The 26,158-nt window shown below is 43.1% G+C and overlaps 1 protein-coding gene across 2 annotated transcripts in view; it reads left to right on the top strand.

The window, feature by feature from the left end:
- PQLC1 (PQ loop repeat containing 1) overlaps positions 1–26,158 on the top strand; it is a 73,484-nt gene that overhangs the window by 40,858 nt on the left and 6,468 nt on the right. For both annotated transcript variants that reach the window (XM_009277191.2, XM_009277190.2), the window contains one exon: positions 8,508–8,724. In XM_009277191.2, coding sequence (XP_009275466.1) covers positions 8,508–8,724 — 217 coding nt within the window. The remainder of the gene's footprint in view (positions 1–8,507; positions 8,725–26,158) is intronic.

The following is a 26,158-nucleotide window of genomic DNA, read 5'->3' as shown; positions in this document are numbered from 1 at the left end:
TGTATATATATAAACACACACAAAATTTTGACAGGGGCTGGTAACAGTGCAGCACAAGTGATGTAAACAATTCTGCATCCTTTTGTAAGACAATGGAAAATGTCAAAGATGAGTTAAAGGTCAACCTAATTTTGTGGGTTTATATAACTGCATTTTTCTCTAAAATGTTTTTTTCTCTTTACTGTGAGACTCCCATGAACTGAAGCTGTGTACAAAGCAAATTACACTGCAGATAGCACAGCAAAGGCTGTCAGCTGCACAGGAGGTGCCCAGGTTATGAATATTTTGTTTTAGGTTTTCATTCTTACTTGTCCTGTTAGCAGGGGTAAAACTTTCAGACTGAGTGTAACTTTTTAATTGCTGTTCTTTAAGGTTCACAAAATGGTCAATATAGCTGTTATTGCTAATTATCTCTGGTCGAGACCACTGTGCTACGTGGTATTCAAACGTTTCCCTTAAACAAAAGGGCATAAAATCAGGAAAGTAGCAAATTAATGGAAAAGACATGATGTTATGAAATAGAGTGTGGATTGTTTGACTTTTTTATATATACCAGAGCATTTGTGTGTGGTTTTTTTTAAGTAGTTGTAACTAACATGTGTCTCTTAACCTTGCAATTACTAATTCCCTCTGGTGAGGATGTAGAGTGGACCTCATAGGACCTGAAGGGGAAGAGCAGAGCAGTTGCTGATGCTTGGACGTATGTTGTGCTGGGGGACAGTTCGGAAGATGAGTGAGAAGCCCTGAGGGGGGGTACAGTGCTGGAAACATTTCAGCCCACTTATGTATAATTTTTTTGAGAAGGAGGAAGAAAGGTAGGTAGTAACCCTGATGGTGGGGAAAAAACGTGAACTTGATGTGACAAAACAGAGACCCAGCATAAGAGATTGTAGAAGCTGGTGACACCGCATAAAATGAGGCAAAGAAAACCAAGGCAAGTACTTGCCTTCAAACTAGAGGAGAGATGACTGAGGGGACAGCGATAATGTTGATGTAGAGGAGGTTTCATCAGACTTGAGCTTCTCATCTCAGGTGTTAACAGTCCTCCACCAAGTACCAAAACCTCCAGTGAGCTTTTAAAAACAAAGGTTCTTTGTATGAATCTTCAAAGTTTATTTGGATCAGGCTTTCAGCCTTTTTCTTTGCAATTAAGATTTGACATTTTTCCCCTCTCACATGAAAATCTACTGGTTACTTTTCATTAACTAAAGGACTTTGTGCTGGGGCTTTAAGGAGAGTCAAATACTAAGAGGATTGGCTCTATTGAAACTCTGACATCAGTCTAGATGTGGCCAAGGAAAGGCACTGTATGAGCCAAAGGATGTCAAAAATGGATTTCATTAAATGATAGTAATTTGTTTAGTATAGGCTGGGGAGATATTTTCAGAAGGTTCAAGACCCTCTGGAATATTTTGCTCCCATCTTAGACGTGCTAGAGAGGAGGAAGTGACAGTGTTTGGGTACTATCCAGTGTGAAGGCCAGATGACAATAGCCTGTAGACAGTAATGTTGTAAGGTAAAGGCACATGGAGAGATGCTCTGGTACTGTGGTGACAGGGCTGTACTTAAAAGTACACAGAGATGCAGAAATTCCTAGGTCACAGGCCTGAAGGAATGGAGACGGAGAATGGTGATATTAGCATCTTTATAGAGACTATGCAAGATGATGGATTCCTTAATTTTTTTCTAAAAGGAGAGCGGTTTGGATCAGAGCCAGACGTTTTTGGTGCTAAGCTCTCATTTCTTCTCTTTGGTACCATGAGTGAAACATAACAAGTCTCTTTTCAGTCCCAGTGAGTGTAAAAGAAATGCTGGCTTCAGACAGCATTTTGCAGGTTTCTATCACTTCTTAAAAAAGGAATAAAGAAAATCTAAATGTATCAGTTCTCACTGTCTGTCTCTAATGCTGCTTCCTTCCTTGTTTCTGGAAGGAAAGAAGAAAGTGCCTAGCTGGAAATGTAGTTGATGAGAGTGAGAGAAGAAGTTATGGATTGCCCAGTAACAGTCATGCAGAGCCTTCCTGCTCTTGTCACCCCCGTTATTTCCTGGGTGCCTTGTGGGGTACGCAGGAATTTCAGAACAGAGGATTGGAGAAACCCACCTGCTGGCTGGGAGCTGCTCAGAATGAGCAAGGTGGGGAGTGCTAGCCAGTGTGCTTCTCTGTAATCCTTCTGCTGTCTTGAGATGAGGCATCTGAAATCAGGATTGTCAGGGAGACAGATAAGGCCTGAGGCAAATGCCTGAAGATTTGCTGCAGCTGGAGGACTGCAAGTGTAAAAGTCTCCTTTTCAGAATCCACTGCCCGGGCCCCACCTCCTGCAGCAGGTGCCTCCCAAGTCCTCTTCAGAGGATGTGGCAAAATTTATTTATTTTAAGATGCTGCTGCTGAGTGCAGTGCCTGTGCGTAGCTTAGAGCACTCACTCAAGATGTGAGAGGTCAGTTCGTTTCTCTTGTCAGCCTGGGGATACAAGTCTGCGTCTTCCAGCTGTCCAAAGAGTTGCCCTTGTTGCCAGGCTGGGATGAGGAGGGGCATCATATTTGCCTACTGCTGAGAGCTGAACCCCTTTTACAGCAGAGACCACAGTCTTCTCGAGACAAGCAAAAGAACAAGTGAGGGGGAGCCTGCCGCACCGTAGCCCAGTGGTTAAGACCCACAGGCAGGGCAGAGAGTTGTAGGTTCCAGCTCCTGCATCCTCGAACTGCGTGCACATTTTACAGTAAACAGATCATGGATAATAACCTGAAATAATTTTCAGCCACAACTGCATTTTGTAACTGTTCCAGGTTGGCTGAATTACCATTATCAGGCTCTTTCACAGCATCTAAACCCTCAGGTTTTGGATTCCAGTGTTGTTAAGGGAGGTGTTGGACATCTGACTGCTCGGGCTGGACTCCTTTTATCGTGTGCAGAAGTAGGCTGTGACAGGAACAGTCAGGCCAGGTGGGCAGGCACTGTGGTCCAGAGTTAGATGATGGAAATCGGAGATTCTTTGAACAGCAGTCTCCCAAAGCACAAGATTTAGCTGTAACCCAGGGGGAGGAGGATTAACTACCCAGGCATCTGTTTAGAAAGGCACTCAGGAGTAGAGACTGTCCAGCATGCTCTTAGAATTGAGTTAGTGAGCAGTGTTTTTCATATAGGAGGTCAAGGGTTTGATTATGGGAGGCAGTTTGGGTGAATGGCTATGAATTGATGGTGTTTATAAGGAGTGGGAGGGAGCGCAGTAAAATAAAACCAGTAGCCTTCATAAGAAGGAAAGAGTTCATTTCCTTGGTGAAGGTACACAAAGGGCTCAAATGCAAACTCTCCCACCTCGCAAAGACAGGGAATGTAAATTGCAAGCTCTTCATTGACCTCAGTTGCAAGAAGGAACCAAACAAAAAGTGGGAACTGGGTCAAATGACTAAAGACAAGTATAAGTGAATATAGTGCAAGGATGTAGGTACAGAATTAGAAAGTTCAAGGCACAAAATGAGATGCAACTAGCAAGAGGAATCGGGAGCTACAGTAAATAATTTTTAGGATGTCAAAGTCTTTGCTTCACTTTCCCAAAAGGAACTAACATGGTAGCTGACTTGGTATAAATGCTTCTTGACTAAAAATAATGTAACTGTTCGGACCTCTGTGTCGTCCTTAAGTGAAAGTTGATACTGTGGACTCTTCTTGTGTCACTTGGCATCTATCCCACACCAGAATCTTGAATTTTCTACTTGCATTTTGGCCTGACTAGTGCTAACCATGGTTATTTGCAATGCTGTCCGTGCCTGCTTTACATTTTTTGTATCTGACATGCAATGTGCCTCCCAGAGGAGGATTTTTAATCTCATCTTTCTTCACCCTCAAGCTGTGTAGACTTTTCTGCAGTCAATGCACAAAGAACCCACTGAGCTGCTCCTTCCCCCAGCATCAATAGGATTTTCCAACATAAACCTCTCATCTATCAATGGATTAACATGTTTAAAATGCAACTCACTGAGTGGATTAAAGAGCTCAGGCATGGGTAATAAGATATGGTACCTTTCGCTGCAGTAATGCCAGTTCAGATCAATCCAGGATGTTAGTGACTGGGAGTTACCATTTGAACTGCATCAACTGAGTATGGTTACAAACTCGTGTCATGAATTTCTCTCTGGGCAGGATGGGGAGCTAGTGAATGGAGTGAACTGTGCAAGCAGTGCCTTTCCATTTCAGGGAGTAGAAAGATATGCATCCAGATAACTGGGACAGATTTTAAGACATTTGATAGAAATAAATTGTGGTGCAGTGGGATTTCTTGGTTTGTCCTTTTAAAGAAAAGGGGTGGTGTTTGCTGGGGGAGGGGGCAAAATTCCCAATCTTGTCTTTATTAGTCATAATTTTCTTCAAATGTGAATAATGTTTGCAATAATATTTATAACTTTGTTCAGTTCTGCACCTCAGATGAAATGGCCCAGGGCACTGATTGGTGTCCTCTGGCTATCTTCTTGGGACAGTTGTGGCTATATCTGCCTCCCCCCTCTGCTGCAGATCGCTCTGTATGGATGGGGACAGGACTGGTCTGCACGCACATGTGGATTTTGTTCTGTTTTTAAAACTCCTCTTTTTTTTTTTTTTTAAGGGACAGCTCCCTTTTGTTTTTAAGTATTTAAAAGGCTTTTTTGCATATACCTGTCACAGTACTCGGCACAACTAACATTATTTTCTTAGAATGTATATAGCTCCTATTACAGAACTAATGTGTTTGGACCCCCTTGAGAAAGGAGACACTTGGAAAAATGAGTCACAGTTTATTTCCAAACCTTGAAGTGATGGGTATGTGATTTTTTTTTTCCCCTCTGAATTTTTGAAAACATTTGTCAGAGAAGATAAGCTTCAGCCTTGGTTAAAACGAAGCAATCATGTGGCAAAACAGTTTAGCAGTTCAAGTAGGGGCCAGAGAAGCTACGACCCGTATGAACGGTCAGCTATGCCGTTCTCTACCTTTTTTTTTTTTTTTTTTTTTAGTTCAGTCATTTTTTTACTTCTTCCTGGACGTAGTTGGTAATACAGAGTTTGGTGATGTGTAGTGTCCTAAAATAGACTTCTGCATTTTGAAAATACATCTGTTAAGTAGAGCAATTAGTGATTATGTATTGGGTTGGTTTTAAGATAATTCAGATATTTTTCTGTAAGGCTATTACCAAGGTTATAATTGTTCTTATCTCATTTTGTCTTTCCTTCTTTCAGGAAAACATTACCAAGCAAAATTTATACCAGAAATGAGAACTTACTCATAACCTAGTATAGTGAAATGGAGACTATATAGCATTAAGATAGTTTTGAACAAAAGAGAATCTCAGTCTCTTTCCTGTGCTAGTAATTAACTCTCCTGCTTCAGCTAAAGTCCTGTTTCACACAATAGTTTTCTCATCTGTGTATGTTTTTATAATAGAAATCATACTTAAGATTTTCAGACAAAAGATGATGGGTAAATTATCATCATTACCAGATTTCTTGGCTGCCTAATACTAGGTTCAGGGATATTAGTACTTATGTGAATGGAAATGGACTTCAGCGCAGCAGTACTGAATATGCACATGAACAGCTGGCGTAGCAGGAGGTAATTGTGTGTTTAAGTGTTTGCATGGGTCCGTGGATTTTGTAGCTGGCCTCATGATAGCTGTGTGAATGTTGACTTTTTTTGTTCCATGAACTTCTGAAACTTCCACACCCCCATGTAGATTTAGTTCTTTCATTTCTATTATGAAAATGAACTTGGGGAAATAAGGATTTGGTGTACAGGGATGGGTATTTTAAAAACGATCCTTGAGCATGTGGAGAACGCAGGAGGGGAAACACAGTGTATGCAGGGCAGCCCTGACAGCTGGTGGGAGGGTTTAATGAGTGGGGGTCCGAGGGTCCTGCGTGCCCAAGGCAGCACGGCAACCAGATCCAGACTAACGCTGTCGAGTCCAGGATTCGAGGTGTAATGACTATATAGCTATCTTGAGAGCCAAGAGGGTCTCTTCTAGGGCTGGAACTGTCTGGAAGAGTGTGCTTCATGTGTTCTTGCCTATGTCTGCCACCAGTTGCTACTTTTCAGGTATTGGTCTGAGACAGTATCTGTTGAACACTGTATCAAAGTTGAATGACCGTTGCTGGAAAGTAAATGCCAGTTTTCCACCCAGCATGTTTGAATGTGAGAGCTCTGAATTAAAATGAAACACTTGCCTTTTTAACGGTTGAAAGCCAGTGCTTTAGGTGTCCGTGAAGAAACTAAAGGCTGTGTGAGAACATCTCAGAATCAAGGTTTAAAGAAATAATCTGATAAAAGTAGCAGTTACGTCTTACTCAAAAGCCATCAGTAGCTCTCCTTTTCCAGAGTGGAGGTTGCTTTTTTAAATGGCCTGTAACCTCAGCAACTTTAACTTTCTCTACATCCGCTTTTCCTCTGCTGTTCATTATTCTGTCCCCCTTGTAAGCCCAAATGCCTCTGTCCCAGAGAGCATCTCTTGCTAATAGAACAGTTGCGTAGTGTCAGATTTGTTGTGTTGGGTCAGGTCATTTGCTTGGTATCGCTCATGAAGCTGGCAAAATTAGTGTGAATTTACTCTGTTACGCCTCTTGCTATTTTATGTTATGCAGATGTAGGTCAGGCAAAGTAAAAGGAATGGAAGTTTTGGGTGTCTCTTACTCCTTCTACCTTCTCAGAGGTTCTCGTTGACTCTGCTCCTCTCCAGAAAATGCAGTAGAGATAAATTAAAATGGATAATGTTTTTCCTGCCTTTGTGGTTGTGGTTGCCTTGTGCCTTCTTTTTTCTGCTTCATTCTGTTTTGCTCTTCCTTCATCTCCACAAAGGAAAGCCTTCACAAAGCTCAAGAAATGTGTGATGCTCACATGCTGTGTGGGCTGTGCCAGCACTGGGTCTACCTTTTATTTAGTCTTGTGTCCCTGAATTCTGAGGCTGAGGAGCCACTACCATAAAATACTGAAGGTCAATGTTACATTGACAGTGGCTTTGCCACAGATTATTTAATTCAGTTCTGGGTGATGGCTGACAAAGCTACAGGTTGGGTATGTTCCTGGCCAGTTTTGCCTTCCTCTTTGTGTGGTAAAGTAAAATGATTCAGCTGGATGCAGTCAGTAGTTGTCTTGAGGCATGGGTTTGCCAAGTATTAAAAGGGGAGACTAGTTAATAAAGAGTGAGGGCCAGACTGATAATGATACGAAGGTGTGAAAAGATGCAGAAAATGAAACTATTATTTGGCATGTATATGTATCCTTAGGCAGCTAAGTGCCTGTACAGATTTATTCCCATTTCACTGATTTTGTTGTTAGTGTTAGTCAGCGGAGGTCAATGTCTTCCTTGCCTGAGTTAACAGTAGAACTTTTTTGTAGCATTCTGTACTTCTGCTGAGGAGGCAGCAACAGAAATCTTCTAGTCATGTGCCAGTGTGTTGCACATATTTGGGCTGTTAGAATGATGGTTCATCTTGATAATTAACAGAATCCAGTTGGTCTGAGGTCGGTATTTTTAACTTCAAGTGCTTTTAAGAAAGGAAGACATAAACAGCACCTGCTAATGAACAGTTATTTCAGAGTTCTTATTATTCAAAATTACGTTGTTATTTTGCTATACAGTCAATGGTAATGGGGTTGTATATTTTATTATTTATCAACAAGATAGCTACATATCTTCCAGCGGTATGCTGTTAATGTGCCAAGCAAATGGCATGGTTGGTTTGCTCTTTCTCTCATTCTGTCAAGAGAGGATATCGTGTTTTGTGGTATAGCGTTTTGTTCTGATGGATGTAGAAATGGGTATGCACCCTGCACTCATTGGTACTGGCAAAGGCAAGAGTGAAGCGCATTTTGCCCTTGGAGTGAAAAGTAGTGATGTCTGTGGGAGGTGTTGTTCCAGGGAGGATTCTTGTCAGTCTTGCACCTATCTCGGTAAAGCTGTACCAGCTGCACATGGCGGCTTGCCCTTCACTGCAAGCAGCTGCACTGCACCAGGGAACAGAGCTGTGGACTTTAGGTGACCTTCTAAGCAGCTTGGATTGAGGCAGTTTGAAGGTAGAGATAATGACCTAAGAGAGAGCACTTGCCTTGATGTGCTTGGGGCCTGTACTTAGTATTGTGAAGTTTTTTGTGAAACACTTCTGTGCCAACTCTGCTAGAGTCATATCCAGAGTTCTTCATGTTTGATACCTGAAGGTCAATGCTTTCTCTTTAAAAGTAAACTTCGTAAATATTTTGGTAGTTTGCAAGTCTTTGTTTTATTGTTTCTTTATTGAACACCCCCACCAAAAAATGTTTTCCAAATCAAGACTCCTATTTTTTTATTTTTCTTGTTTGTTTTGAGTTTGGTGGGGCTTGGTTTGTTTGTTTGTTTTTATTTTTTTTAATCCCTTCCCTCATTTTCTACCTTCCCCTACCCCCAAAGACTGACCTCATGCTTCCCAGTTCTCAATTCCACCCTGATTAACTTTGAGTCCGGTTGGGAAAACATATTTTATTCTTCTTCCATTCCTATTCTGTTGCAGATTTTGACTTGAACTATTTTTGGCATTGGAGCAAGTTTACAGACTACGTGCAGTGTGTGCTGACCTTCACTGGTGTGACCGGTTACATCACTTACCTCTGGCTTGACTCATATCTCTTTGTGGAAACGCTGGGCTTCCTTGCAGTGTTCACCGAGGCTATGTTAGGCGTTCCCCAGCTCTACCGTAACTACCAGAATAGGTCTACAGAAGGAATGAGGTATGGTGTTTATCTTACGTAAAACAAGTAAGTGTGTGCACATGCGTGTAGGTAAATCTTTGTGTAGTGTGGGAATACTTTTCTAGGCAGGGCAATGTCATCTTTCTAAATTTTACTTGAAAATACAACAGCTGTTGAAGTAGGTTCTCTGTCAGTAGGAGCTGGTGCAGCACTGCTGAAGGCAGCGGGAGCTCCGTTACACCTCTGAGGTCTGACCCATTTGTCCAAGTCCAGCTGGACAGTTCCAAGGTGAAATGCTTTTTAGTAAAATAAACATGTAAAACTACTGCTGTTGTCATTAGCAACATATTGTAGTTCAACTCAAGCTGTGCTACACTGGTAATTAGAAATGGACTAGAGAGATCTTGCATATCAAAAGTAATAAAGAGGAAGAAAATATTTTGAGCCTGCAGTGAATAACTCCGTCAGTCTAACTCACATATTAGCTCATCACTTTTTCTCGCATATCTACTCATCACTTTTTCATAATACATTATTATGTATGTAGCAAATGACATCAGTATTTATTTATGTATAAAAGCTTGTAACTGACATTTAAAAAAGCTCAAATGAGATGTTTACAGTCATGACTGGGAAACCCTCAGACAAGTGTGGGACAGAAAACTTTAATCTTGTGCCCACTGTTGGGGCGTTAAACCAGATTATCTTTTCATACTGTTTACTGGATATCTCAGTCATAACACTAAGATGTCCAAATTGCACAGGCAACTTGTAAAGCTTTTTAAGAGAGAAAATGTTCACTGTGGTGCATCAGTGCACTGGTCTGTAGAAACAGTACCGCAGAAAATTCAGTTCACTGAGTACTGTGATCATTTGTGACTCTGTCTTCTCTTTCATTGTTTTGAAATGACTTCTTTATCATTGCTTTCAAACTTGCTGGGATAATTTTTACTTTGGTCAAAACAAATAACCACTCCCTACCACCCCCAAACCAAGGCAATTCTGTCCTTTGTCTGTTGACAATGTTCCCTTTACTTCTTTGGCTTGGAGACACTTCTACTAGTTACTTTAAGTTCCTTTCTAGCTTGAAATGTTGTTGAGGGAATGTTCAGAAATTTGCTTTGAAGCTTAAGGCATTTTTGGATTGGGAGCCCCTTTGGTACAGAGCAAGTCAGGATTTACTTCCAAAATATTGGGGTATTTTTCATGCACACACTGCCTTGGAAAATTCTGTACCTGTGATATCCAGAAGGCAATTTATCTACTAGACCTTCTTTATGCTCTGGTTTGGCTTTTCCCTTTATGTTTTTTATCTGTGAATCATAATGCCATAATGCCACATTATGATAGCCGCTGCCAGATAGTGTTTTGCTTTTCCTTAGCTCCCCTCTGGGGACCTGAGTTTCAGTTTTCCAATTTCCTGTATATGCTACTTAGCAAAAGGAGAAAAAACCCCTTTGTGCTTCACAACAACACTTTCTTTGTAAAGCATTAAGCACAGAATTGCAGAATTCTCATCTAAAACTGCTTGGCAAGAGAGTGCTGTGTTTAATCAAGAGAAAATAGCACAAAAGCTCTCGTTCCCTTGCCATCAAACAGAACCAGGTCCAGCGATAGCCACCCTCCATATCGGCTGTGCCCACAGGTTTTCCAGAATGCATCCCCCTCTCTGGTTCTACTCTTGAAGCAGTACTTTGCGTGGCATTGGACTTTGATGGGTCTGGGGACTGATGAGACAATATACAGCTTATGCTGCTTTACTGCAGTTGAAGTATGTTCATGCAAATGCACGTTAGTACTCTTTCTTTTTTCATGTTATATTGCAGTTTTATGTATGTTGCAGGTACCACGTAGATATACTTTCTAGCACCATGCAATCCAGAGTTGACTTGATGGTCTCTAAGCATTACTGGGCTGTTCCTACTGTAAGAGTGACTTCTGCTAGTGTATTACCTTCTGTTGAAGGAGCTGTTGGAAATATTTCCTCTAAACTTCCCTTCCTGTGCCTGCTTCTCTGTCTAAAAGCACGTCAGAGAAGAGACCCCAGTCCTGAAAGCACTGAAGGGAGCATGTAACACTCCAGCCGGGATACTCATAGGACCAAATTTATGAACTTGTATGGGTATTTACCAGATGGGGGCTAGTTGATGCCCACTGCTCTGTGCAGTTATTTACTGCTCAGTGCAGAAATAACATGCATGTGGATGGTTACACTGTCAGAAGCAATTGAACTGGTGATCCTCTGCCCATCAGCTGGGCCATAATGGCTGGCTGCCAGACATGCTCTTAGCAAGCCTCAGTGGCAAAGTAAAATAGATGAGTTTCAAGTGTCTTTGTGGCTTTAAGCTTAATGGGGACAGCAGTGAGAATTAAGCTGTTGTATTTAGTGACCTTTTGGACAATTATCACATTCTAGTTGGAGGTGGTAACTTCTTAAACCACAGTAGTTCTGTCACCTGTGGTGCATGAGTGGAGCCCATGTCCCTGATAAACATCACAGCCTTTACTACTGCCAGAGAAGGCGTTGTCTGGAGATCCCCATGGCTTGGCTGAGAAAAGCAGCAACATGCTTCTGTCTCTGAATTGGGGCAGAATGGGACACAGCAGCTGATACGTTAAGTCTATTTCTACTTTAGCAAATAATTCCTTTCCTAAATATAAACTGACAAAATAGAAATGGAGAATAAGGTTACAGTACGTGGCCACATCTGATCAGGGTATCCTGCCAGACTCCTCAAACATTGTGTCGTTTCTGAAAAAAGGTGGCAAACAAATAACCTGACAGCCCCCCTCCAGTCACCCCTTTCTGTTTAAATGAGAAGTTGAGGATATCTCACGCTTGAGGTAGCGGTCATTTCCTGATAAACAAACTTGGAGACTAAAGTCCGTGAGAGAGGTAAGTGGGACAGGTGGCTGTGGTGGCAGGCAGGATACCCTTTGGGAGTCTGTTGTGAAAAGGGTCCCATCATCTCGCCTCTGTATTTCAATCTGCCACTGCCTGAAAAGTCCCCTACTGAAAATGTGCTCAGTGCCTGAAGTAAACATCCAGAGGGCATGTGCAGCTGAGTCAGTTATGTTTATTGTAACAAGGCATGGCTGGAGTGAAAGAATCACAATTATGTGCATTGTAGTACTCCTGAGAATGAGTCTTCCAGTTCTTTGATATCTCTATTCTGCTAGATCTAGCTCCTTATTTCTTATTTTTATTTATGTCTTCATTTCTCCCTACTTCTCTCATTTTCCTTCTTTTTGTAGCAATATCACTACTAGGTCCTGTAGTTTCCCTCTCTGTTCTCTCAGAGAGCAGAGACCAAAGAAGAAGTTGGAAAGAGATGGAAACAATAACAACAGAAAGGAGATGCATGCTGAGTAACAGCTTTTGTGGCAGGAAGATAGTGTAATATGTCCTGGTGGGCTGATGATTGAAGGGTGGAAATTTTCCCATGATTAAGGAAACAAAACTAAGCCAGTCAAAGGAACAGAAATTTTCATGATGTTCACTTTGACAATTCATCTGATTACTTTTGGAATTAGTACTTTATAGAAACTTAGAGCTCTGTTAAAGCGTTTAAGTACTTTTGAATAGTTGCAAACCTAAATAGTACAGTCATAGTTCTATTAACTATGGTACTAACCTTGACAGAAGTGCTTTTTTAATGAACTGTGGTACAAGTTAATACCTATCAAGGAAATAATCACTTAATTTAATCTCCAGTCAGTTCAAGAACTAAACTAGTTCTGTCTTGTCACCTAGTAAAAGAGTAATTTAATGACATTGATTGTTAATTAGGATGGATTAGAATCATGAGTATGATTATGTTTGCATCGGTTAGAAAAAGGAGGAAAGCAACCTCAAAACTTAGGAGCTTTGGAATATAGGAGGCATCCTGTTATATGGGAAAAAAGCATTATGAGGTTAAAAGATTGCTCATCACTTGTAATTTTTTTTTTTATATTATGTGGTAAAATATTTCAAGATCCTGATATCAAAAACACCCCTCTGCCCATCTTCCAGGAGGCAGAGATGCTGACTCTGCTACAGTTGGGTTCTGATGCTCCTCATGTTACTAACTGCTTTTGCTTTGTGACAAAAAAACGTACAGACAAGAACTTTTTCTGTCATTTATCTTTGTGTCCCCACTCCTAAGATACTTGCCTCCCGGTCGCTTTCCCCTTCTAATAAACTGCAGTCATGAGAAAAGGCAGTGTTCAACATGAGGCAGTGGAGATGGAGGGAAGGTTGGCACTGGATCTGGCAGCAGCGCTGCTGCACACAGAGGTAAGGACCTGCTGGTCAGTTCACTGGGAGAATCGCATCCTTGTGGGGACAACAGATTTTGTGGAGCTCCTGCAGGGCGGAAGCATGTGCTTTTGTGCAGGGGTGGGGAGAACCTCATCTCTGTGGGAGGCATGGGCTCATGCAGGCATTGGTGTTATTATGCACCCTTCATAATCCCATCAGGCCTCCCTCCACCAAAGGAGGAGGGTGGAGGGTGTTCCTCTGTATGTCTGTGACAAAGCTGTAGGTGTGCTGTCCTACACAGGGATGTGTTAACCCTGGGACTGCACAAGGGTAGATTTGCTCCAGGGCAGTCTGTTGTATTGCATTCCTGTCTGCTGCCCAGGCCTGCTCTGCTCTGGGAAAAATAACTGCCTTTCATTGAAAGTTTTTCACAAAAGCTCATCAAAATCACCTGGCAGTGATCCTTCTTGACTGTCAGCTGCTGCTCCAACCCCATGGAGCAATGGTTTCTTTTCAGTCAGTGCTTGGAGTTCAGAGCCGTTGGATGGCAGAATCTCCCCAGGTCCAAGAAAGAGGTCTGGCAGTAGGACTGAGCTGGACTGCATATCTTGACGTCTCAGAAGCCACGCTCCAGGTGATATTCAAATGTGCCCATCAATGGTTAGCTTGGAAGCATGTGGGTCCAAAAAGCAAAGTCCTCTTGCAGCAGTTGTTGAGCTCCTGGTGTGCACTGTTGTCTCTTCCCCGGCTGCACGCTGGGCATGAGGCAGCACAGGCTGTGCCTGACTCGGGGCTGCCTGCACAGCTGCAGGGTTGGAGGGACAGAACCAGGGAAGGGCTGTGTCGTCCCTCTGCCAGTTGTTTTCCAGGTCTCTCTTCTAGCCCGTGGCCAGTTTTCAGTCTGCTTGAAAGGAACCTCCTTTCTGCACATCTTCTGTCTATTGCGTTTGGCTGACATTGGGTCAAAGGCTCAAAACCTTGCCACCCAGAGACAGCTGGCACAATCAGTTACCCTACTTATGTGTTGATATGATCCTGTCTTGAGAAATCTGGCCTGAAAAGGCTGAATGAGGAAAATCTCATTATTGCATTCCATCAGATTATTGTGCGATGAAATAAAGAAAATATTAATTTAGTCCCTCCTGTGGCAGTACTGTGTCGATCACTGTGATTATCCTGTTTTAAAAATCACAAGTCACTGAAGGAGAAACAGTCAGCACTTATTGTCTCAGAAGCCAAGAGTTGCATATTTAAGAATGCTTTTCCATTCAGAAGTGTTTTATGAGGTGTGCTGCAGCTGTGAGCTAGTTACGAGCAGGCATTTATCTAAAATGTATCCAGTGAAATAAGTGCAGTGTAAAGAGGTATGAAAGAAAGAAATTATATTAAACGTATATCCTGAGATATTATTCCCTCTTTTCCCCATAGGTAATATAAAAAATACTAGAAGACAGTATTTGTTAGGGAGATAAAATTTTGTTGTGGGGTGCTTTTATTTAGTACTGCTCTATAGCTTTTTCCTTTATGACACATGCAGCTCTTTATATAATTTTTTAAGAGAAGCTTTTGACTTCTGAGGACAGCGTTTGTCCCAGAGACAAATCCTGGCTTTATTCAAACTCTGTGAAGATTAATGCGAGCTGCTAGATTTTTCTGCCGGTATTGGATTAGCCAGGTGCTGTGATGAACAGATGTGGAAGGCTTTATTCAGGACTGGCTAACCAATGTCTGGCCACCTCCTCTAGTGAGATTTTAGATATAAGGAGATTGGGCAAGTGCTGTAAAAATGCCACTGCTGTGGTTTCTTGGGATTTTTTAGCCTGAGGGGATTTTTGAATAGTGAATAGGTAAAACAGCTCCAGTGAATTACTTCCTTTGGAGTTCTGCTGTTTAGAAGAAAACAAAACCCTAATCTAGAGAGAAGTAGCGAAAGTTGTGGAAGTTTCTGCTCAGGCACTAACTATGCATTAGCTTCTTAACTAAAAAATAAACTTAGTTCCATTGAAAAGAGATGTTAGATGCAATCGACATCTGTTAGAGCAACTTTGTTACATATCTGCGCTTCTTTGGGGAGGTTCAGTAAAGGAGAAAGAGAAATTAACTGGAAAAGGACTTAAAAAGTGCTAATAAGAAGGAAAGTTGAAAGACGATGATGCAGGCAATGGCAGTATTGATTTTTTGGGTTTTTTTCCCCCCAGCTCCTGTTTCTCTCTGACAGAAATTGCATGGATGAGAGCAAAATCAAAGAAATAGGAGTAGGGATAATGGATGCCTACATGAGAGATTTCCTTTTCTGAGTATGCCATATACATAAAGCAGACACTGGCCAGTACAATGGTGGCCTGAGTTAGTGCCTTGTGTCCGGTCCGCGACTAATACCAAGGAAGCTGCTGAAGAGAGAACTGTTTCTCTCAGGCTTTGGAATTGTAGCCTCCAGATGCTGATATAACAGTGCCCACTCTTATTCTTAAAATAGTAGCTGCTTTTATATATTAAACAGTCAAAATAGAGAAGGTAGAAGAGGAGTACGGGAAGTGGGGGCCATTTAGTTTAAAAAAAAAAAAAAAAAGCAGAGTGGCTTTGTGGGTTCAAATCATCTGACCCAACTGAGAAGCAGTTTTTCATTACAGAAAGCATTGTATAGACAATCATAAGGGACTAAGTTATAAAAGAGAAAGTGGTTTTCAAGAGAATAATTAGGAACTAAAAGGTAAATCCGGGACCCTGGCAAATGGAGAAATGAAGGTCTTAAGTGTGAGCCAGAAATACATTGGGTAAATGAAAAATTATTAGCACTACTTAAAAGTGGTTTGTACTTACACTTAATGTTGTTTAGGCCATTCATATAGGCCACTGCCATAGGCAGTTTCACTGCCTTTCCTATTGCACTAAGTTAATCAAAACTGTCACCGTGCTTACAAATTGCCTATTTTAAACTATTCTTATCATTTACTGTAGTTCTATGATTGTATTAATTTGTCTTACTAAATGTTCTTTCTACTCAGATCTTTAGTTTTCTCTGTGGGTCTGCAAAAATCCTTGTCATTGCTTCTGAGGCTCTAGCCAGCATTCATGCAATTTTCTGGGGAAGTTTTACTTGTTTCATTGTTTTGCTTTGGTGACATTTCTTCTTTTAGTACTGTGGCACTGATCAGCTGGTTACTGTTGTCCTTTATAGTGGCCTTTATATAAAATAGTCTGGGACTATTTTTTTTGGACTTTGCATACACATGCAGGTTTGCAGGAGTTTGGGAAGTAGTCAGTGAACAATTTTCATGACTGGATGGACCAGGTTTTGGTACAACTGTAAGGCTTACCACTTACAGCTTCTCTTCTCTCTTCCCCTTTCCATTTGTGGTTCTAATAGACACCAGGAACATCAGATTCCCTTCCTGAATCTGGCTGTTTTAAGGTTAAGAGGTTGAAGAAAGTGGTCTCTGATCCTCAGAAGATTTCTAGTTTCTTCTCCCTTTGAAGCGTTACTACATCAGGAAATAAAACAGGCTTGGTCTCTCTTCAGTACACTCAGAATGAGGGCAGAGTCCTGTCAGCATGTGAACAGATAGATTGAAACCATTTTGTTCTGATGCCAGGAAGCAGACAGATTCTCTCCTCTTCTCCACACCCTCTTTTCAGTTACAGCAGACCTGTCATCTCTCTGCCTTTAATCCCATGTTCTTTCCCTTTCCTGTTCGGTCCTCCAGGTTCAAGGACCTGCACTTTCTGCTTGACTCTCTGCAGACATGTGGCCTGCAGGTTGCTGTGCTGGGGTCAGCACCGCGTTCACCTCCATGCTTGCCTGCTGTGTCTCCCCAGAGCTGTTCTCTCAAGGCCTGCAGCAGCACAATGTGAGGCTCCAAAGACAGTTCTTTGTGCCCTGTGCACTCAACACATCTGAGAATTTCAGGAACTGAAGGAAGAGGCAGGTGGAAAAACCCAGGAGGGAGTGGGAGACCTTCCTTCCCTCATCCTCCCAGCACTTCTGGCAGTGTGAGCAGCAATATCCACTTCCCTTAAGCACTGTCCAGATTGTAGCACTGTGTAGACTGCTAAAGCTCTTGCACATATTGAACCTCTTTCTCATTTCTCTTCCCCTGGCACCTCATCCCATCAGTTCAAAAAGTAAATTCAAAGCAAATGACTTCAAACCAAAAACATTCATCTTTTACAAATAGTTCAAGGCTTCTTTACAGTAATAGGAATAAAGCACTGCTGGCATGTCTAATCAGTGCTCTCTTCAGTTGGTGCTTTTCTCTGTGCCCTGAAAATTTGAAATACAAGAGAAAATTTATTGTACTTCTCTTAGAAAAACATTCTGTTAAGTTTGGGCACTCCGTTTTCTGCTGGCAAGGAAATGTCATGCAAGGTATTTTGCATAGTTAAGGTCAGGTCTTGCCAAGCCACAAAAGGTCAGAGTTGAGCTTACCATGAAGGCACCTGAGAGATGAAAGTTTTCTAAAAATGTCTTTTTCCTCTGTTACCTAACAAATTTGGGAACAAAAGTGCCTCGATTCTTGAAATTCCAGCACCTGTATTGTTTTGCCAGAGTTCGCTGCAGCTGGTTGTGTAAGTGGGTAAGTTATCTGCTTATGTGGTTGCAGAATTGTCTCCCTCAGTGCAGCAGGACTGAGCAGGGTTAGAAATATGGAATGGAAGTAAAATGAGATTTGGGTTTGGAGAAATGTAGATTGAGATGCAAGGATACAAATATCCATAATTGTAATACTGACTGTGATGAAGATCTGTAAAGTGAGCACAGTGAGTAATTTAAGTGGTTAATAGATGAGCTAGAACAGCAGGAAAAAGAGGTTGGTAGAACTTAGGCCAGGACGTTACTTTACAGGGTGCTCCAGAAAGACGAGAGATTTTCTGTTACAAGTTGACCTGCAATGGTGGATTTGGTCCCCTGCTCCTCAGACACAGACAGACAAGCAAACAGAAGAAGAAGAGTGGGAAGTGCAGTGACTGACATGTTGGATGATCTGCCTGAAAACTGAGACAGGGGAGGAAGTGCTTGTAGCATTCTTGAGTGGGATGTAGAAAGAAACAAAACTTGGTGTCAGAAAAAGCTGTTGCAACAAGGCTCAAAGGTACAGTTTTAATTTGTTACGAGGAGGATGCCTGGGAATGATCCATGTCCACATAAGGGAATGGAATTATATGCCAAGCAAGATGTCCTGGCATTGTCAGGTAATCTTTCAGGGTTGTGGTGGAAGCCCTCTCCCTTCAGATACTAAATCTTGTATTAGAGAATTTCCTAAAACAGGATTCATAGTGTGCAAAGGGGCAGATGGCAAGAGTTTGGGAATGAAGATAGGCTAGGAGATGTTAGTCCTTTTTGAACTGCAAAGCCCTACTCAGGCTGAAATTGTAAGATTTGTGTCATGCTACTGTGTGTGGGATGTGATTGTGACGCTTTTATTTCCTCCCTACAGCATTCAGTTCTGTCCACAGCAGGGCTTTAAAGCACCGCTCTGCAGCCACTGTGGGTCAGTGGTAATGCTGCACATGGGAAGTGGCTCAGAAAGAGTTGGTTTGTGGTGGCACCTTCTGACAAAGCACAGCCTTCCCGCTGGGCTTTGCTTTGATGAACAGCACACAGGTGTATGGTGCATCACTGTCGCCATGAACTTCACTTCTGTATGTCTGTGCGCACACGTGCATGTGGAAGGAAAGGGGAAAACCTGGCATTTCATATGAAGACTTAGGTGCTGACATGCCTTCCTGTAGAGCTTGCAAGGGGTTATTTCCTTATAACGGTAAAGCATTTTTGAGAAGAATGTGAGCTTTGTTTCTTTCAAAAATCTTACCTTCCAGGCAGTAAGCTGACTGGAAGGTAGGACTTTGTTCCTGAGTGATTGCTCTTATTTTACACACTAGTGTGTTTGGGGTTTTCATTTCTCCAGTGTTTTCTTAGGATGTGAGAAGCATTTTACTAGCTGGAGGATGTGATTAATTCATGAAAAGTAATGACTGTAATATCATTAGATTTTGTCCTCGGGGGCGCTGGCTTTGGAGACAACCACTGAACGCTAGTCATCTAGAACAAGGTAAGCACTGGAGCTAGGACTGTTATCTTGTGTATGTTGACCGAAGTGGTAATTGCAGTTATTGAATTGGAATACTAAAAATGCGCTCAGGCTATGTACTGGTTACCATATGAAGATGAAGGGAAAAATGTGCTTAAATTACCTCAAGTTAAATTGGATGAAGAGTCTGATGATTTCTTTGTTGTCTAGGACAGGAAGAAAGGAAGATTTAAAAGTGTTACGGTTTGAGCCTTGGGATTCACAGCTGTGCTGAAGCAAAGCTCTATTCCCTCCCGTCTTTTTATTACCTTTCAAATTGAATGTGTCCCAAGTTATTTAGAACTAGAGAAGGAAATACACTGAATGGTGTTACAAAGGAACATTATTTTGCCATCTCTTAGCATTGGCCCTGCGGGGCATAGCAGTGGTGTCCCTCCTGGCAGTGGGCAGGCTGCAGCAGCCAGGGTGTGGGGGGCCAACTTGCCCTGCAGGGAGGCGAGCCATGGGAAGGAGTGCTGCTTCCTGGGATTTGCTGCCGGCCAGCTGCATGGCAGCAGGGGCATGGGGACAGCCCTTTCACCCCGCCTTTCAGTGGGTGGTGTAGGGCCCCGCAAGTGGCAAGATGACTGGTTCAGCTAGCTGTGCCAAGCGGCTGGAGAGTAGATGGGCAGCATGAGAGCATCTAGAGCAGCATTAGTCAGCAGCTGTGCCTACAGCTCCATTGACTATAATGCCTTGAGCAGGAGGTGAGAGACAGAGAAAGGGGGACAGGTACCCAAGAACAACTTCATGAGTGAGATGCTGAAGGCTGGTGTAATTTAGGTGTGCTCTGCACCATTTACATTAAGCTGACACTACTGTGTGCATTGGCAGCTGGCTGTATTACTGCAAGCAGTGCAGGGCATGATTTGCTGCCCCGGCACCTGAGGAAAGCTGCTCCCTGTCATGGCAGCAGGTCTCGAAGCTTCCAAATCCGCCAGCAGCAGAAGCAGAGCCCGTCTCATACGTGTTCATACCACATGTCTGAGCAGACCTGAGCTTTGCAGTCTGGCCAGCATCCATTTGTGTCTCCTGGCAGGAAGGGCGCTGGTGTGAATTGTGGTTCAAGTCTTTCCTCTGATCCACAGAAGAGATTTATTTTCACACCTGCTGCACAGACTTAGGGTGTTTGAGGCTGTTAAAACCTGCTGCCCTTCTTTCTGCAGCACAAGTTGTAGAGTACTAGAAATATTTTGTAGCTGTTAAGGGTTACCAGTTTCTGGACCCGTACAGACTAAACTTTAGGCATAGCTGCTTGAAATAGCCAGAGGCCATACCAGTGATCCTGGACTTATCCACCAGCCCCAGCCCCGTGTTGCGTGTCTTGTAGTTTCCCCTTGACTCTCCTTTGACAGACATGTTCTAACACATACTGGCTTTTGGGTGGGTGTGCTAAGCGGGGTCAAAATGCCTGACACCCTGCTGCTCTTGGGAGTTTAGAAAACAGATGTTCATGAAGAAAAATAATTGACAAATAGCTGTTTACCCTATTTTTCCATAAAACTTTGTTGTTTATTTGTGAGTCTGCATAAAATGCATATATTAAAAAAGAAGCCACCAACAATCAATCACTTTAGACTGCATCTTTCTGGGTTTGTTTGCCTGACGGTGTTCCAGAGTGAAATCCTCCATTTCATCTTTCCTCAGTGACATGTACAGTCCTTGAAAATCACAGGAGCTTTCAGATAGTTTGCTCTTGTATTGCAGCCCTCTGTGGTATCCATTGCTCACAGATGTGGCTTTAACTCAACTGCTTTAACTCAGTTCCAGAGATCCAAAATAAATGCTGGATCTCTCTTGCTGCATGCTCCTCTTAACTCCTGCTAGCATTGCGGGGCTGGACAAATGGCTCCCTCTGGAGATGGTCAATGCTGCTCCAGCCTCAGAGGAATTGTTGAGAAGTGAGGTAAGGCGCTCTTGCCAAGGCAGAGCACGTAGGACTGGTGAACAGTTTCATGCTTGGATTCCCAGCTGGCTGTGCAGGATTAAAAAAGAAGATCTATGCTTGCTCACACAGAAGGACCTGTCTTAAGGTACACACGTTTAGTTTCCAGATTTTCAAACTTCAGACACTTTGGATGTCTGATCACAATGTTTTCTTCTTCTCTTTTTTTTTTCATTTTAATAATTTTTGGCAGGCTAAACAATTTGGTTAGCATCAGGAGAACTCCTTTTTTGTTAAGCCATATGGCTTTTTGTTAGGAACAAATGCTCTATTTATTAATTCTTGTTTGTTTTGTGCAGTGTTAAAAATACCATGGCATTTGGGTTTCATGTTTTCTGGTCTGTGTTTCACTGTTGAAGGCAGGCCAGCCTCTGATTGAAGTGCAGTGTTACGGATGCTTGCTGTCTTCTCTAAGTAGACTATTTTGGAGCTGCAAATGGGAGCTGAAAGTTTTCCAAAGTCAGGATCTTATAACTGAATCTGCTTTCTCTTCCAGACATGCCCATGCAAATGGCTTGTGGGAGGTAACAGCTTAAAAGGTTGCAGGAGAGATACCTTCTGTACCCTCTTCCTTGCTTCCCAAAACCAAATGCAGTGTTCAAAATACTCATTGACAGGCTGTTTCGATGTGGACCTTATTCCTGAAGGAAATACTAGCTTGTCAGCTCTTAAATGATTTTATTTTGCTTTTATATCCCCAGTCATTTAAAGAACTGTCACCATTTTTCAACATACATGAAAGTCAAGTGCTAATATATGACGAAATGTCTGAAACTGTGGCAATCTAAAAAGTCAGATTTTTGAATCCGGCATCACCTGTGTCTTGGTCTAGCACTTGGCCATGATCTGAGGAAGCTGTGGTCAGCTTCCACTGATTCTTGAACAGAAAGAGTCCAGGCTAATTGTCCTCATTTTAGTTCCAGTTGCCTGGGATAGAAAGGAAAATAAAAGCAACTTTCAAAGTAGGTAAAGGTCAATAAATTATACTCATTTTTCTGTTACTGAAAATAACTTAGGATTTTTGAGTTCATTGACTGAGCACAATTACCACTACGTTTGTGATTGTAGCAGGATGTAATTACATCAGGGCAACACATACCTCCTGTTGCTATTTGTGCTGAAACGTCTGGTCAAACCACTACATAATCTCTCAACGGAAGTCACCGTCTAATGTCTGGTTCTCTTTGTGTCTTCCAACTTGCAGGGTATTTTTGGGTTTGTGTGTTAAGCTACAAACATGCAGAGTCATAACATTGATGTGAGAAAATCTACAGTGCAAATGGGAAGCAAGTACTGCCGTGTCTTTCTTCTTGTGTAGGTTTTGTGCTAAGTACCAGCCCATGTTCTGCAGACTGCTGCCCTGCAGGTCTGCTAATGTGCTACTGTTTGTAAGTTGTTTTGATGGATGGTTGCAACTATTCTTAAGACAGACTGGTTTACCAGGGAGGAGGAAGAGGGGGCTTCACATCTCTTTTTTTTTTTTTTTTTTTTCAAGATCCTTTTTTTAGTAGTTTTTGCTCTTTTAGATGAAGGAAGAAGAAAGGTGTAATGACCAAGAAGTGACTGATGTTGAGCAGAGCGTGCAAAGACTCCACACTCTTTTTTTTTTTTTTTTTTTTTTTTTACAAGATCCTTTTTTTAGTAGTTTTTGCTCTTTTAGATGAAGGAAGAAGAAAGGTGTAATGACCAAGAAGTGACTGATGTTGAGCAGAGCGTGCAAAGACTCCAATGGAAAATCAGAGATTTGAGACTGTCACAGCCAGGTTTTCAGCAGAAGGAATGAAGATGCTGAAAACCCTTGATTCGAGTAGCACTAGTCCTGGATATGAGGGGGGGGGCGTTGAGCCTGAGTATCTGGCTAATCTCATTGTTCTGTAAATTACTTAGCCTCTAGTACAGTTCCTCAAAGAGAAGCAACAGAAAGGCTTTTTTTTTCTTTTGAATGCACTTTACAAGCTCTTGCTACATCTGAATAATTTCAGGAGTATTCTGTAAAAATTATGGTTCGTTGGCTGACTGCGGATATGGTGTACTAACAGGTGTTTTTCACCTCTAGTTGCTGTCACTTCAGAATTAATACACAATATACAAGGAACCTGAATGAAGCAAGTTGTTCCTTGAGAAAAGTGAATACTGTTTTCCAGCATGCCATTCATTTATTTAGCAAATGAAGATTGGTACAGTGTCTTTATGAAATCTACTATCAGTGGTCGAGAACAGCAGCGCTGTAGGGCATTTTTATATTACCATACTAAAAAATAGCATTTAGCAACCCACCCCTAGTCTAGTGTCTGATCAGAAATGATGGTGTCCTTCTGAGAATTAATTCCAACAGCAGAATAAATAGGTGCTCTTTCAGATTTTAAGAGCAGTTGAAAAATACCAGCTTTTCCTCTTTGTGGTCAATTGCAATTTACACAGCCTTGACACTGACTGTTACTACATTAGCAACTCCTTGTAACGAGCTCAACTGTAAGGAAGGTTCTTGCTTTTAGGAGGTTTGTTGTCATTGGATACTGCAGTACTGATTTACATTACTGGGAAGTGCTATTTTTACCGCAAATCTGCTTCAGCCTCTGGCAATACCAGCTATTTCAGCGCAGTTCCTGCCTCCTGCCCCTCCAGTTAGCATCTCTGTTGTCACACAACTAAATGCTGCCATTTGTTTATTTCTGCCTCCCCGAATTGCTCTGTGGCACTGCTCACCCCTAACCCGCTCACTCATTTGTGCTAAGAGCAGTTGTGCTGTGTCCTACTAGACTGTATCCTCCATATCAACAAGGTGAGCATTTCCTGCCTTCCACGTCTCCCCAGCTTAGCTTTGGGCTATTTCAGGAAAGGTATCAGTTTATTTACTCCTAAATCCTGCTTTGCTCTGTAGTCAGTGCTGCGCAGAACAGCTTCGCTCACATGGCTTTGCAGATGTCAGGAAGATATAGCGTGAAGTTGGTCTTTGTGAGATAGGTTGGGAAATTTTTGCTGCCTGCAGCCTCCTTGTGCTGTGCTGTCCAGTCGCAGGCAGTGTTGATAGTGGGCCCTGACTGCCTCTTGCAGCAAAGCCTCATCTATGTTAACAGCGCAGCATTTTCTCTTGCACCGTGAAGCCAAGGGCCAGATGTATGCCAACAGGCTGCGATCTGCCAGCTGGGATCTGGGACCTGGCACATGGCATTGCAAAGGAGCAGAGCCACGCAGAGGGCTTGTTCACCACCGTTGGCAGCCTGCATTGGAGCCGCTGCTGTGTCATGTGGCTCTCTGGGAGACTCACGCTGTAGCTGTGATCCCACAGATTTTCCGTCACGTGGCATGCAGAGTCCTGCAGGGGAAGAAAGCTGAGACTAGAGGCTTGCCCCCTTTGGTGTATTGGTAGCTTGTTAAAAATGAGCCTCACACGTCTTACGGGAAGGGACTGGAGCTTCATTCAGCAAATGGAGGTTACAGCAGAGCAGTGGAAGAAGGGCTTGGGTGTGCTCTCCCCTTTTTCCTCTTCCTTTCCCACAACCAACTGAAAACTCCATTTCTTTTGGGCAATAAACCCTCCCTTTCTGCACAGACACTGCTCTTTTCTCCTCTGGGCAGGTAAGAGGCAGCTATCTGACCAAGATAGGTTAGTTTCTTTCTTTTCTACCCCACAAGTAAGAATAAATACAAGAATTCCCTCTCTTCCCCAAGTTAGTGGGTGAAGTTGAGAAGCTGCGGGCAAAAACTGGCTTTTCTATCCTGTGTGGCATCCTGAAGTGACACGATAGCTGGAAGTATGAGGGCAGTGATGGTGTATCCATGCAATCAGTCACGCATAGTCATGCATGCACCGTTGCATTATTGCAAATGACATCTGTGTATGCAGCGAGGACAAGGCAATTGCACAGCCCAAATAAGGGGGGAGGACCATTACTATTGTACCAGAGTATCTGGAAATCAGGACGTGGCAGAAGCCATGTTGATGATGTAAACTTCATTCAGCCCCTCTCCCACCCTCCTGAAGCATGGGCCTGTGATGTGGTAGTGGGGGCAGGAGCAGCTCTATTCCCCCCTGAGATGCCTCGCAGACACTCGGGTTTCTCAGCAAGCTGAAACTTTCAGGCCGTGTGTGCAAACGGGTGCTGGTTGCAATGGGGAAGAGCTGACAGCAGTTGTAGCTTTTCCCCTCTCTAGGGCAGGCACTGGAGGAGTGAAACACATACTTAATTGGAGAGGGTGCTGGGGGCATCAGGGATGCTTGCAGACATTACAATGATGAGGGGGGGGTCCTGGGCCAGCGCGCACCTCTTCTGCTCATTCCCTAGCTTCACCCTTGTGATGGGTTGACCTTGGCTAGATGCAAGGTACCCACCAAGCTGCTCTGTCACTCCCCCTCCTCAACTGGACAGGGGGAGAGAAAAATATAACAAAAGGCTTGTGGGTTGAGATAAGCACAGGGAGATCACTCAGCAATTACCGTCATGGGCAAAACAGACTCGACTCAGGGAAATTAATTTATTGCCAATCAAAATCAGAGTAGGATAATGAGAAATAAAACCAAATCTTAAAACGCCTTCCCCCCCGCCCCTCCTTTCTTCCCAGGCTCAACTTCACTCCCAGTTTCTCTACCTCACTCCTCTCTCCACTTCCCTGTGCAGGGGGACAGGGAATGGGGTTTGCGGTCAGTTCATCACACGTTGTCTCTGCTGCTCCTTCCTCCTCACGCTCTTCCACTGCTCCAGCGTGGGGTCCCTCCCATGAGAGACAGTCCTCCACGAACTTCTCCAATGTGGGTCCTTCCCATGGGCTGCAGTTCTTCTTTTGCAGTCCTTCAGGAAGAGACTGCTCCAGCGTGGGTCCCCCACGGGGTCATAAGTCCTGCCAGCAGACTTGCTCCATTGTGGGCTCCTCTCTCCACAGGTTCACAGGTCCTGCCAGGAGCCTGCTCCAGCATGGGCTTCCCACGGGGTCACAGCCTCCTTCAGGCATCCACCTGCTCCAGTGTGGGGTCCTCCACAGGCTGCAGGTGGATATCTGCTCCACCGTGGACCTCCATGGGCTGCAGGGGGACAGCCTGCCTCACCATGGTCTTACCCACAGGCTGCAGGGGAATCGCTGCTCCGGCGCCTGGAGCACCTCCTCCCCCTCCTTCTTCACTGACCTTGGTGTCTGCAGGGTTGTCTCTCTCACATATTCTCACTCCTCTGTCCTTGCTGCTGCTGATCCGCAGCAGGCTTTTTCCCCCTTTAAATATGT

Source organism: Aptenodytes forsteri, unplaced genomic scaffold (genome assembly GCF_000699145.1).
Source record: "Aptenodytes forsteri isolate BGI_AS27 unplaced genomic scaffold, ASM69914v1 Scaffold338, whole genome shotgun sequence".
NCBI classification, from domain to species: Eukaryota; Metazoa; Chordata; class Aves; order Sphenisciformes; family Spheniscidae; genus Aptenodytes; species Aptenodytes forsteri.
Note: the sequence above shows the minus strand (reverse complement) of the source record. Positions and strands in the feature narration are given on the sequence as shown.